The sequence below is a fragment of the Scyliorhinus canicula genome, chromosome 2 (genome assembly GCF_902713615.1).
Source record: "Scyliorhinus canicula chromosome 2, sScyCan1.1, whole genome shotgun sequence".
Classification (NCBI taxonomy): Eukaryota; Metazoa; Chordata; class Chondrichthyes; order Carcharhiniformes; family Scyliorhinidae; genus Scyliorhinus; species Scyliorhinus canicula.
The window spans coordinates 267241783-267255736 of NC_052147.1; the positions used below are offsets into that span (position 1 = coordinate 267241783).

General features: G+C 44.3%; 1 protein-coding gene across 3 annotated transcripts in view; it reads right to left on the bottom strand.

Annotated features, from left to right (window-relative positions):
• The window catches only part of si:ch73-116o1.2 (ras-related protein M-Ras), a 71674-nt gene that overhangs the window by 4259 nt on the left and 53461 nt on the right, over nt 1-13954 (bottom strand). For all 3 annotated transcript variants that reach the window (XM_038790060.1, XM_038790059.1, XM_038790061.1), the window contains 2 exons: nt 6529-6628; nt 1077-1156 (listed from right to left, as the gene is read on the bottom strand). In XM_038790060.1, the coding sequence (XP_038645988.1) occupies nt 1077-1156; nt 6529-6628 (180 nt within the window). The remainder of the gene's footprint in view (nt 1-1076; nt 1157-6528; nt 6629-13954) is intronic.

The window sequence follows — 13954 nt, forward strand, 5'->3', positions numbered from 1 at the left end:
CCTGAAGTGCTTTTACTGTCAAGCATCCAGTGAAAGTACACAGCATTCCTAGATTAATATTGTGTATGAAATGGAGGGGCTGAGATGGGCCAACCCTATTTATTCCATTCACCTTAGCAGGAGGGTCACAAAACAGGGTACAATGGGTTTAAAGTAAGTGGCAGATTTTTTTTTTTGCCGGGGGTGGGGGAGGCAAGAGGAAACACATTTTCAGTCAGAGGATGGCAGGGACCTGGAACTGTCTGACCGAAAGCATGATCAAGGTAGAAGCTCTGGTTTAGCACACTGGGCTAAATCGCTGGCTTTTAAAGCAGACCAAGGCAGGCCAGCAGGACGGTTCGATTCCCGTACCAGCCTCCCCGAACAGGCGCCGGAATGTGGCGACTAGGGGCTTTTCACAGTAACTTCATTTCAAGCCTACTTGTGACACTAAGCGATTTTCATTTCATTTCATTTTTTAAAAAACGTCCTTGCATGTCTACTTAACGAGCTGTGATCTGTAGGGCGACAGACCCAGTGCAGAGAGGAGGGATTAGACTGGGTGGCTCTTCATTGACTGGTAAAATCCACCGAATGGCCTCTTTCTGTGTCGTAAACCTTTGATGATTCCTGTGATTTTATTTTATTTTTAAATTTAGAGGACCCAATTCTTCCCCCCTCCCTCCATTAAGGGGCAATTTAGCGTGGCCAATCCACGTACCCTACACATCTTTTTGGATTGTGGGAGTGAGACCCATGCAGACATGGGGGAGAATGTACAAACTCCACATGGACAGTGACCCGGGGCGGGGGCCGAACCCGGGTTCTCGTCTCCATGAGGCAACAGTGCTAACCACTGCTATACTGTTCTGCCCCAATTTCAGGTTGAAGAATTAAAAAAAAACACGCTCCAAAAAGGAATATTTCATTGTAACTGGTCACTAACAATCATGTGACACCATTCACCCAAGTTCACATACAATCTTTTTATTTACACATCATTAAAGATGTCTCTGCATTAGAGAGATTCCAGAAAATCACACTGAATACGGAACAGATGAATATTAGTGCAGCCTGAACAAATTTCAAGTACCTACCTTATGACTCGCACAAGATCATGAAAGGCTTTGTCAACATTCAGAGGTGGATCCTTGGCACTAGTTTCTATGTAAGGGATCTGGAGCAAAAAAAAGTGTTTATTACCAGTGAGGAACAAAGCAAGAACATAATTATTGGGATTCAAACCCTGTATCTTATCGAGAATTCTCAGCCAGCTGGTGCACTGGGGTCAAATATCAACAAGGAGGATGGTATTGAATTCAACTCTTATGTGAACACAAGCTATTTGATGCCTTCCAGGGTTACGGATGACATTCAAGATAGAATTTCAAAACACACCTCTATCCAGTTTGCAATAAATAGGGACGTGCAAAACAGAACAGCTTTTAGTTTGATATACCGTCCCGCCACTTATAATTGGTGTGGGGTCAATGCTGATTTTCCCATAACACGGAGGCAGACGGTAATGCTAGAATATTTACCATTGGTTATTCTAATGGCAACATTTTGGTAGCTGGAGGGAGGCAATGCACATTGTGGGAAGTAGGGAACTACAAAAGAAAATTTGGCGCCTGCCAAAGAGATTCAACAGCATGTTCTGCTGCATCTCTTTCTCGTATAGTATAGTAGTATAGTATCCCTACAGTGCACAAGGAAGCTATTCAGCCCATCAAGTCTGCACCAACTCTCCGAAAGAGCCCCAGGCCCACTCCCCGTCCACCCCGCCCTAACCTAACCTACACATCCCTGGACACCAAGGAGCAATTTAGCATGACCATTCCAACTGACATGCACATCTTTGGACTGTGGGAGGAAACCGGAGCACCCAGAGGAAACCCACCCAGATAAGGGGAGAAACTCTATACAGTCACCCAAGGCTGGAATCAAACTGGGGTCCCGGCCCTGAGGGAGAAAAGTGCTAACCACAAAAAACAATTCAAATTAATGGTCCCCACAAGAGACATACAAGACCCAAGCTGACCAGAAAAGGTATTGCACCTCATCTTCAGATAACAAACAGTCTTCAGATAACAAAACTATTATTCCAAGAACGAGTGAGAAATCTGGGCAGTCGACAAAAGAACATTAGCAGCAGCCAAAGGCAACAAGATCTATGCCTTTTTGAAACTCCGAAGACTGCTGCATCTAAAACTCCCAGCCTGATTCCAATTCCAAACCCACCCAAAGAACCTTATATGGAATTCAGAGACAAGGAATTATTGGCCCGTCAGAAATGGGCATGTAGGCTATCTACCTAGTGGGTCAGGTCATACCGACTATTATTGAGGAGTCTGCAGTGCCGGCCGAAATCCTGTGAGTAACACCAAGATGTTACTGAGAGGAACATTGCATGGTCAACTCTTTCTAGAATGGTCTTGTGACTGCACCCATCTAAGTGGACCGCAAGGCCTATTTACCAATGTCACAGATAAGGGTTGGTTGGTGGGTCTCAAACAGTTGGATCCCATCAAAAGAAAAAAAGATTACTCAATGACAATTTTGAAACTCCTGGTTCAGGTGTGTGGTTTGGTATACTGTACAATATGACAACCTTCATCCACGGTTGATAGACATAGTCAACGTCTGATAAGCAATGCATTTGGAACTGGACTTCACTTGAAACGGCAAATGGTTAGTGCTATTTATCAATACAGGCAGCTTACCTAACAATCTCTGTCGGGCCGTTAAAGTAATGAAATGTCCCATGGTACCAAATTGCCTCTGAGCATAAACAGGGTGAAGTTAGAAGATGCCATGGGCAGACGCAGCATGGGTTCGTAAAAGGCAGGTCATGCCTAACTAATTTAGTGGAATTTTTTGAGGACATTACCAGTGCAGTAGATAACGGGGAGCCGATGGATGTGGTATATCTGGATTTCCAGAAAGCCTTTGACAAGGTGCCACACAAAAGGTTGCTGCATAAGATAAAGATGCATTGCATTAAGGGTAAAGTAGTAGCATGGATAGAGGATTGGTTAATTAATAGAAAGCAAAGAGTTGGGATAAATGGGTGTTTCTCTGGTTGGCAATCAGTAGCTAGTGGTGTCCCTCAGGGATCCGTGTTGGGCCCACAATTGTTCAGAATTTACATAGATGATTTGGAGTTGGGGACCAAGGGCAATGTGTCCAAGTTTGCAGATGACACTAAGATGAGTGGTAAAGCGAAAAGTGCAGAGGATGCTGGAAGTCTGCAGAGGGATTTGGATAGGTTAAGTGAATGGGCTCGGGTCTGGCAGATGGAATACAATGTTGACAAATGTGAGGTTATCCATTTTGGTAGGAATAACAGCAAACGGGATTATTATTTAAACGATAAAATATTGAAGCATGACGCTGTTCAGAGAGACTTGGGTGTGCTAGTGCATGAGTCACAGAAGGTTGGTTTACAAGTGCAACAGGTGATTAAGAAGGCAAATGGAATTTTGTCCTTCATTGCTAGAGGGATGGAGTTTAAGACTAGGGAGGTTATGTTGCAATTGTATAAGGTGTTAGTGCGGCCACACCTGGGGTATTGTGTTCAGTTTTGGTCTCCTTACTTGAGAAAGGACGTACTGGCGCTGGAGGGTGTGCAGAGGAGATTCACTAGGTTAATCCCAGAGTTGAAGGGGTTGGATTATGAGGAGAGGTTGAGTAGACTGGGACTGTACTCGTTGGAATTTAGATGGATGAGGGGGGATCTTATAGAAACATTTAAAATTATGAAGGGAATAGATAGGATAGATGCGGGCAGGTTGTTTCCACTGGCGGGTGACAGCAGAACTAGGGGACATAGCCTCAAAATAAGGGGAAGTAGATTTAGGACTGAGTTTAGGAGGAACTTCTTCACCCAAAGGGTTGTGAATCTATGGAATTCCTTGCCCAGTGAAGCAGTTGAGGCTCCTTCATTACATGTTTTTAAGGTAAAGATAGATAGTTTTTTGAAGAATAAAGGGATTAAGGGTTATGGTGTTCGGGCCGGAAAGTGGAGCTGAGTCCACAAAAGATCAGCCATGATCTAATTGAATGGCGGAGCAGGCTTGAGGGGCCAGATGGCCTACTCCTGCTCCTAGTTCTTATTATCAGTTGGAGAGAATGCCAAGAGCATTGAAGGAGTTCTCAGGATGGTAGAGGCAGAGAGGTCATTACAGTCGTCAATATCAGCAAGAAAAGACCACGAAGTGAGACTGACCATTTGCTGAAGGAAGATCAGAGGGGTGTAAGTCAAGAGGGAGAAAGAGAACGATGATGGCAGACAATTTGAAATTGAATATTGGAGGGTCCTGCGAGCAACTGAGGAGGAAAGCGCAACAAGCAAAGGTGTGGAGAAACGAGGAGAACAGTCCTTGGGGAGCTTTCTCCCAGCATCAGAATTGAAGCGATTCACCAACTCTCAGCTTGATTTTGTTGGAAAATGATTAACTGCTGCCATGGCCACACCGGTGGCTGCTTTAACTGGCGGAGAGAACGTAATTAGCAATTCCATGGGGAGTAGCCCATGGAGGCAAAACAGGCAAGTGAAATAATGTACATTGGTACAAAAGAGGAACATATTACTCTGCATCTGTTGTATCCCCCAGGAGACCCACGGGGATGACCCTACAGTATTAACTTCCCCATGGGCCTTATAGAGTACGAGCTCCCTGGTGAAGGACGGAGCCCATCAGGGGCTAGTTAACAGTACTATAAAAGCTGGGCCGGAGAGGAGCGGAGCTGTAGTGCAGTCCAGACTGGGACTGTTACTTGTAAATACATTTCTTCTGTAAATAAACCATTTTCGACTCTCGTTTCTGGACTCTTCCATGGCTACTAAACCATCTAAGCCATGCTATACCCGACCTGGAAGTACTTTATATGCACACTGGTGGTCGGTGCTCCAAATTTCAGCAGTGACATTTGGTAACTGCACAGACTCACCAAAAGCAGAAAGAGATCTATTTGTTACACACGAATCTGAGACACTTGTAGAGATCAGGGTGCCCAAGACATGAGAATATTTCTGTTTAGCAACCATATATAGTTAATGAAATGAACAGGAAAGCAGGCTAATTCTAGTCAAGTTCAAACTTTTGCGACCACAAGATGGATTTGCATTCAAATAGGGAGGAGGAGTACAAGTGAAATGACTGAGCTAGGCAGCTAAAAATAGCATGGTGTTGAAATAAATCGGTGGCCATGGCAACAATGCAACATCGATGTGATGAAACTTGTAATAATTCGCATGCTGAATCTATTGCACGGCACTAATTAAGTGATCCTTTGTTCAGTAAAATAGTGCTGAGTGTGGGTGTATTATTTCAATGCAGATGAAGTTGCCTGTGTATTAAATTCACCCTACTTGTGCTGCGAGGGAGACATAAAGAACTGGCAGCAACACTCGAACAACATAAAGCTGCACAGTAGTTTTGCAATGGTCACTCAATGCCGTGGGCCTTCCTGGATGTCAGTAAGTCACGATTGCTGTGCTGAACAAGCAGACTGGGAACTCAGCCTGCTGCAAATCAAAACAATATGGTATCATTCAGGTAGCATCCCATTTAGTCTACTCAAAAAGGTACAAAGCAATGTTGGTGTTCTCTTCCTTCCTTGGATTGCCACCGTGCCAATGTGGAGAGGTTCGAAAGTTTCATTGATCCAGAGAGCAATGCCGTCGGGAGTCTCGGCCTCAAACCAGTCCAGAGTCAGGACAGAAATCTTGTGGAACAATCAGCCTTCAATGGAGGGAACACTTCAAAGAACTCCTAAACCATAATCAGAGCAGAGGACATGTTTGAGGAAATCCCCCAAACACCCGATTTGCCTCAAGAAATACAACATAGAATTTAATAGAATTTCCAGTGCAGAAGGAGGCCATTCGGCCCATCGAGTCTGCACTGGCTCTTGGAAAGAGCACCCTACCCAAGCCCACACCTCCACCCTATCCCCATAACCCAGAAATCCCACCTAACACTAAGGGGCAATTTGGACACTGAGGGCAATTTATCATGGCCAATCCACCTAACCTGCACATCTTTGGACTGTGGGAGGAAACCGGAGCACCCGGAGGAAACCCACGCACACACTGGGAGAATGTGCAGACTCCACACAGACAGTGACCCAGCGGGGAATCGAACCTGGGACCCTGGCGCTGTGAAGCATTTGTGCTATCCACAATGCTCCCGTGCTGCCAACGCCTGGGTGCTCAGAGAGATCTACTTTGAGGAAATTCCTGATTGAAGGGACACAATTCTTCGAGGACACCCGATGGCAAGAGGAGGCCCGGAACAGGAGCCGGAGAAAGAAATACCAGCGATCTAGAGCGCAAGGACCAATTCCGCCTCCGCATTGAAACAAGTGTTCACAAACAATAACAGAAGGTGGTCAGAGCTGGAAAATATATCACTTGGCTTCATGACAGAAAGAACCTCTCATGCAGAATGAGATAGTAGCAATTTAATACCAATAAAAAATATATTTTCTAAGTTGGGAAGAATTTGGACGTGAAGCCCCTCCCTTGATATATTGGAAACTTACATTGTACTTAGCAGCCATCTCTCGCCCTTGTTCACTTGTGACTTTTCGCAAGTGCATCAGATCAACCTTATTGGCCACCAGAATCATGGGGAAAGACTCTCTGCAACAAATCAAATAGAAACAGAGATTAAACCAAGCAATAGCATCACAACCGATGCATTTCATTGGGATAATGGGTATAAAAGGCATTGACATGCAAAATCAGCCATGATTGTATTAAATGGCGGAATAGGCTCGAAGGGCTGAAAGGCCTACTCCTGTTCTCATGGAACCCGTTTGCCATAAAAATACCTGGAAAACATTTAACAAAATGAAAAGTATGGGAAACACGTACGTAGGCAAAAATCAGTTCCAGATCTAAATCCAGTCTGGAAAAAAACAAAGAATCAATAAAACTAGTTCAGCACTTCCTCCAAACAACAGCTTAATTCACCATCGGCAACTGCGCCATGCAGGCCGGGAGGTTGTTGAGGGGGGGGGAGGGGGTGTCTACCATTGGTGGCGCTATTTTCTATTTGAGAAGAATATGATAATTAATGCCAATTCTCCTGCTGTTTAGTGATCCGAACTGGAAGCTGTTCTTCTGGAACATGGGGGACTAATCCATGAACCTTTCCCTTCCATTCTCAAGCCACCAGCAAGAATACATAGTGAAGTATCAGATGCCATACATGGAACCACAATCAGCACAAACCACAACCGTGAGGGGAGAACGAATAAAGAGGGACAACCAGAAGGAGGGGAAAAAATGTTTGCACATCAGTAAAACCATGCACCTTCACAGCAGACCACAACATGGGGTTCGAGAAATTTACATAAACTAAATAGTCATACAATACTAAATATCACAACGGTGGCACTGTGGTTATGGGAGCGGCGTCTTCAGAACCCCAAAATGTATCATGGAGTTCAACCAATGTATTATTGCTTTTGGAGCACACGGCTTGGTCTCCAGGTGTGGTATTACAATTATGGACACGTGGGTTTTTAAACACAAAACAATGTTTATTCCATGAATTCAACTTAACCTTTTTAAATAAACATAGGATCCCTAACACCCCTTACTTCAAAGATAATCCTGAAAATAATACAACACTAAATAATCCCTCAAAATGTTCCTTCAAACCTCCAAAAGACTTAACACCTTTAAACAGAAACACATCAGGTTAAAGACATTACTATTATGAGTTTAAATCACCCAAATGATTCAGAGATATTCTTTCCTGGTAGAGATCACAGCAGATCCAGCTTACTGCAAATGCAGACACACCCAAGCTTTTTTCAAAACTGAAACTAAAACTCCCAAAAAGCAGAAGTGAGCTCAGCAGCTCCCCCCCCCCCCCCCCACCCTCTGACATCACTTCAGTAATATGAGCTTAAAAGGTACATTGCTTAAACATCCATTTCTTAAAGGTACTCTCACATGACACTGTGGTTAGCACTGCTGCCCCTCGGGGACCTGGGTTCGATTCCGGCATTGGGTGACTGTGTGGAGTTTGCACGTTCTCCCAGTGTCTGCATGGGTTTCCTCTGGTTTTCTCCCACAGCGCAGAGATGTGTAGGTTAGGTGCGGTTACAGCGATAGGGCGGGGAGTGTGCCTAGGTAGAGCGGTTTTTCAGAGAGTCACAGCAGACTCAAATGGCCTCCTTCTTTCTGCACTGTAAGGATTCTATGAACATGCTTTCTATTTGGAATCACTGGTCTGAGCATAAAAGTTCAACAGTACCCTTTTGACAGCATTTACTTTGTTTAAAAGTGCTATCAAAACAGTTTAATATGGTCTTTCAAACTAAAACCAAAAGATAAAATTGAGCATCATTTACAATTAACCAGCCGAGCATCATTTTTAAAAATTCTATTTGTTTAACTGGCCAAATCCGAGAAATATGTTGAACTTCTGGTTCTGCTGCCTTCATGGCCATGCATTTATCTTCGAAAATACCACTGGCCAAGCAGGATCTGTAGGGCAGGACCTGGAGCACTAATGCCAAAATATTAAATCATCAGCACAGCTCCCAAATTGTCAAAGCAATTTAGTTAGCTTGTTGTCAAATCACCTTGCAGGTGAACAGGCGGAGATCGGTGTTGGCATCGCTCTGCTTTCAATCAAGTGGCCCTGTAATGTGGCCGGCGTCATCAATGGGAAACAAACAATACCCCATGGATTCCCAACGTTTCAACTAAAACGATGAACAGACTTAAAGGGTCGTTTGTGTTGGTTGAAAATTTTCTTTGTATTATTGACCTCAATTATTTCCAGATGGAATTTCTAGTTGACAGGCTTCAATTCTCCTGTTCTATGGCTTCTTTATATCCTCATTTTTCTCCCCTCTTCCCCCGAAGCAGACTGATAAGTACATACTCATTTTTCTTGGTGGATAATCCTGGACAATTGAGTGTTGTCTATTTGACCATGTGGAACACCATAGCCAAGTTAATACTATCCTGACTTGAAGACTGCATGTAAAGCATTAGCTGTGGCCACTTGATTTTAACATTTCCCCTGGACAACGGGTCCAGAACTAAAAGGTCATGGTCTCATGATATCTGATTGGCCATTTGGGACTGCGAAGATGACAGATTTCTTCACTCAGAGGGTTGTAAATCTTTGGAATTCCCCATCCCAGAAATCAATGGGATACTTGGCCATCGAGTCTATCCGAGACAGAGATCAATAACATTGGGGACATCTAAGAGAATCAAGGAACATAGGGATAGAGCAGGAAATTGAAGTGGAGGTAGAATATCAGCCATGATCTCATTGAATGGTAGTACAGACTCGCCAGACCATACATTCTACTCCTGCTCCTATTCATTCGGTTTTGTTGAATTATTCCATGGAAAGTCGAGATTGAATGCAATGACTAATTGCTGTGTAGTTGATATCAGCTAGCTCAGCACAGATTGTGAATGAAACATGCATTTGTTCTGGTGGGTATGTCTTGGTGCCACACCAGGATAGTTGTCCATTTACCCATCAGATAAGCAGGTGGTCAGGGCAGCACGGTGACGCAAGTGGTTAGCACAGTTGCCTCACGGCGCCGAGGTCCCAGGTTTGATCCCGGCTCTGGGTCATTGTCCGTGTGGAGTTTGCACATTCTCCCTGTGTTTGCGTGGGTTTGCCCATACAACTCAAAAAGATGTGCAGGGTAGGTGGACTGGCCACACCAAATTGCCCCTTAATTGGAAAAAATTAATTGAATACACTAAATTTATAAAAGAAAATGCAACAATGCAAGAACAAATACACTTGGATTTAACAGAGCCTTTCACAACTTCATGATGTCTGAAAATGCTTCACTGTCAATAATATACATCTGAAGTGTAGACGCTGTTGTAATATGGGAAATATGTCAATTAATATTTATACAGTGAGTGCCCACACCAATGATTCTCATCTGTTTGGGTGAAGTTGTTGGTTTTGGGACAAACAGTGGTCAAGACACCAGGAGAACTCTCCTGCTTTTCTTCAAATAGTAGCACCAGATATTCTATGTTTAACTGATAAGGCGGACAGGACCTCGGAAAACCAGCATCTGACTGTGCGATTGGGCACTGAATTGCCAGCCTAGATTAAGTGCTCTAGACTCTGGACCAGGGCTCAAACCCACAACCTTCTAATTCAAAGCCAATAGACACTGGAATCAATGCTGCCACTTGATTCCAACTCTGAGCAAGGAACGTTTCTCAAGTTAAAAGGATCTAAAGAAGTTTTCTCGCACTTTACTGAAAGCTAGTTTGAGCAACATACTGTCATAATATCCACTCATGTATATAATGAGATGCAGACAGGCAGTGATTGACACATAGGATGGCCAATGAACGCACAACACAGAACAACCAATCACCAGACAAGACATCACCACTATAAAGCCCACAGGGCATTAAGACTCCCGCTCTTTTCGGGACCCTGACACTGAGACAGTCAGAGTGCACAAGTCAGTGGACATTATTGCCATGTGGTAGCTAGTAGATCTGGTCGAGTTAGTAAGAGGTTGTCAGTAGGATTAGTAGAGTGTCAACCCACAGCTGAACATGTACAGCAGTTCATAGTTTAAATAAAACAGTGTTGGATCATCTCTGGTGTTAAGACGTTTGTTTCTAGCTTCCCTGCATCCATTTGCAGTCATCGTTGAACCAACCTGCCTAACACATCACATACAAATTAAAAACATCTGCAAATTAAAAACAACTTTATTGAAATTTGACTGCGAAGCTCGTCAAAACTTGCTGAGCTAGAGAGACTGACCTGAGCTTCTATAAATTTACACAAACAAGTCAGAATATTACAGGGTCAACAAAACGCAGGCTTTTGCTAATTCTATGTTAAGCAACTTGAGAAAAAAAAAAGGAATTTGGAAGGGATTTTACTTAAGTAGGAAAGTGAAGTCCCGTGAAATTTCTGAAACACAAAGGGAATTAAATTTCATCTTGGAAACAAATGTGGGCAAGAACGGAAGTCAAATAAACAAAAAACAATACATTAATCCTACACAGAATGAAGTATTTGTGGTCCCAAGGTCCTGATATTTGATGGCCCAGACCATACAGCTTGATTGATGGAGTCATTTTCATGGTCTGGCCAGGAGAGCGGGCCTCTTAAGGGTGCAAAAAGTGGAGCCAAGTCTGGTTTGCCAGTGAAGAGCAGAGCTGATCAAAGCCATACCTCTTGGATGACTGAGGCTTTTCTGGGCAGAAGCAACACCAAGAGGGTAGCTTCAGCTCGTACAGAAACCATCTGCCAATGGTTACAACAGTTTGCGAGAACTGGCACGTTCCATGGTCTGCCTTCTCTGCTCAGAGATCGCACACTTAAGATCATACGATCATTCACATCAAGGACTATGCAACAATATTAGAATTTTCTATAAAAGTAAAATATACATTGAATTGTTCATAAATTAAATTTCTGCTCTCTGGATAATTAGTCCTGTAATCTAACAACTTGAATTCCTGCCTAACAACATTATGGAAGTACCTTCTTCATATTGTCATGCTAAAAGGCAGCTTCCTTCTACCTTCTAGGCACGGTGGGCAGTGGTTAACACCGCTGGCTCCCAGCGTCAGGGACCCGGATTCAATTCTGGCCTCAGGTGACTGTCTCTGTGGAGTTTGCACGTTCTCTCCGTGGGTTTCCTCTAGGTGTTCCGGTTTCCCGTCCAAAGTCCAAAGATCAGGAGGTTAGGTGGGGTTACAGGGGTAGAGTGAGGGAAGTGGGTTCGGGTGGGGTGCCCTTACGGGTCGGTGCAGACCCGATGGATGAATGGCCTCCTTCTGTCCTATAGGGATTTTATAAATTCTCAACAGCAAAGAAGCTTGGGCACAGGGAATGCCAGTGACATCCATATCCCACCCCACCCCCCCCCCCCACCCCGCCAAAAAAAATATGGCTACTGTACCAGTTAATGACTATTGCATTAAAATCTCGCGTTCAAGATCCTCAAACCATATTCTAAATATGGCAAAACAAGATTCTGACAATCACTTACTTGAAAGTAATTCACTGTCTGGAAAATTCTCAGCGGGCTGCCGAGGTTTATAATGAGATGCTGCACTTCATTTTCAGTCCACATTAATTTTGGAATATTCTGGAAGGATTATTTAGTTCACAATGTCTGCTGCAGTCCCAGCATCAGACATTCTCCTCACACCTTCTATTCAACCAGTGTTATCACCCAGTAGATTAGTTTAGACAAGAGAGTGACAGGAATAGTCATTTTAAAAACCAGTACATTTAGATTACCGACTGAAAAAGAGACATTTGAATAAAAACAGACATTGGTGCGTACAGTAGAATAGTTGTTCTTCATTTTTGAAATATGGGCCCCCTTTGCAAGGCCAGCATATATTGCCTATCATTGCCTTTGGGGACATGATGATCAGCTGTCCTCTTGACTGCTGTACTGTGTGCGATGAAGGGATTCTCACAATGCTATTAGATAGGAAGCTCGAAAATTTAAATTCCAATTGTAAAAACTAGTAATAAAAGCTGATAGCTGTTAGCGGAATGCTAAATCTGACAGATTGCTGTAAAAACATAAAATTGGTTCATTAATGTCCTTTGATGAATGAAATTATCCAGTCTGACATGTACGCGACTCCACTCACGTTCTAATGAGAATGACTGTCAGATGCCCCCTGATGTGGCTCAGCATGTCAATATGATCCAAGCCGATTGGGGAAGCTGAAACCAAGACACTGTGCTTTATTTTGTTGAGTTTATTGACTTCTCACACACCCTACGCGGGATTCTCCCATCCCGCGGCAAAATGTCCACACGGTCGTAAACGCCATCGCGTTTTACGACAGCGTGAACGGGCTGCTGGCAGGAGTAATTCTGGCCCCGACAAACGTAATTCTGACGATGGCCTCCTTCAACGTGTCGGCCCCGACAAACATGGTGCAGGAGTACAGGGGCAGGCTGCATCGGAGACCCCCCCCACCCCGCGGGGACGGAGCCCCCCCTCCCCCACCCACGGGCCGCAACCCGACCCTTGCACGCAGAGTTCCTGCTGGCTGCGAGCAGGTGTCGACGGCGCCAGCGGGACTCAACTTTTTAACTGCGGCCGCTTGGCCCATCCCGGGCCGAGAATCGGTGGGCCGGCCGCGTAGAGCAGCCCGCGAACGGCGGGGCGCCAAACACGCCGGCACCAAATGCCGCCGATTCTCTGCTCTGCGGAATCGCATGCCAGTTTGGCGCGGTCGCGGGGATTCTTCGGCCCATCCATGGGCTGAGAGAATCCCGCCCCCAGTGTCCCAACCATCCCCTATTTATAGGTGCTCAAAAAAGCAATTAATACCCATCACCTGTTTCTCTGAACCGTAACAATGTAACTGACCAAGATATTAACACCTGAAGCCACCAGCTATATCAAACCACAATCTGCAATGTGTTTAAGGTGGCAGCCCACCACCAACGTCTCAAGGGCAACTTGTGACGGACAATAAATGTCGGCCTTGCCACATCCCAAGAACGCACAAAAACAGCAATCATCCAGTTGGGATATTTCTTTTTGAAAATCGAGCTGTATGCGGAGAATGAAAACAAACCTCGAAACTCAATGCAAAGAAAGTTGGGCTAACTATCTGAAAAATGCAAAATACAGGACTGAAAATTGGGATTAGGTGGATGTCTCTTTCAGAGAACTGGGCACAGAGAAGATGGGCTGAATGGTCACCTATTGCTCTCTGTGAACTTTTATGTTTTAAGAACAGTAATTCTGCCAATGTACTTATTATTTCAAAAAATGTGAAGTTATTCATTTTGGCAGGAATAACAGAAGAGCAGAGTATTTCTTAAGTGTGCGAGATTGGAATGTCTTGATGTTGAAAAGGACTTGGTGTCATAAATCACTGAAATGCAACATGCAGGTGCAACAAGCAATTCGGAAGGCAAATGGTATGTTGGCTTTTATTGCAGAGGAT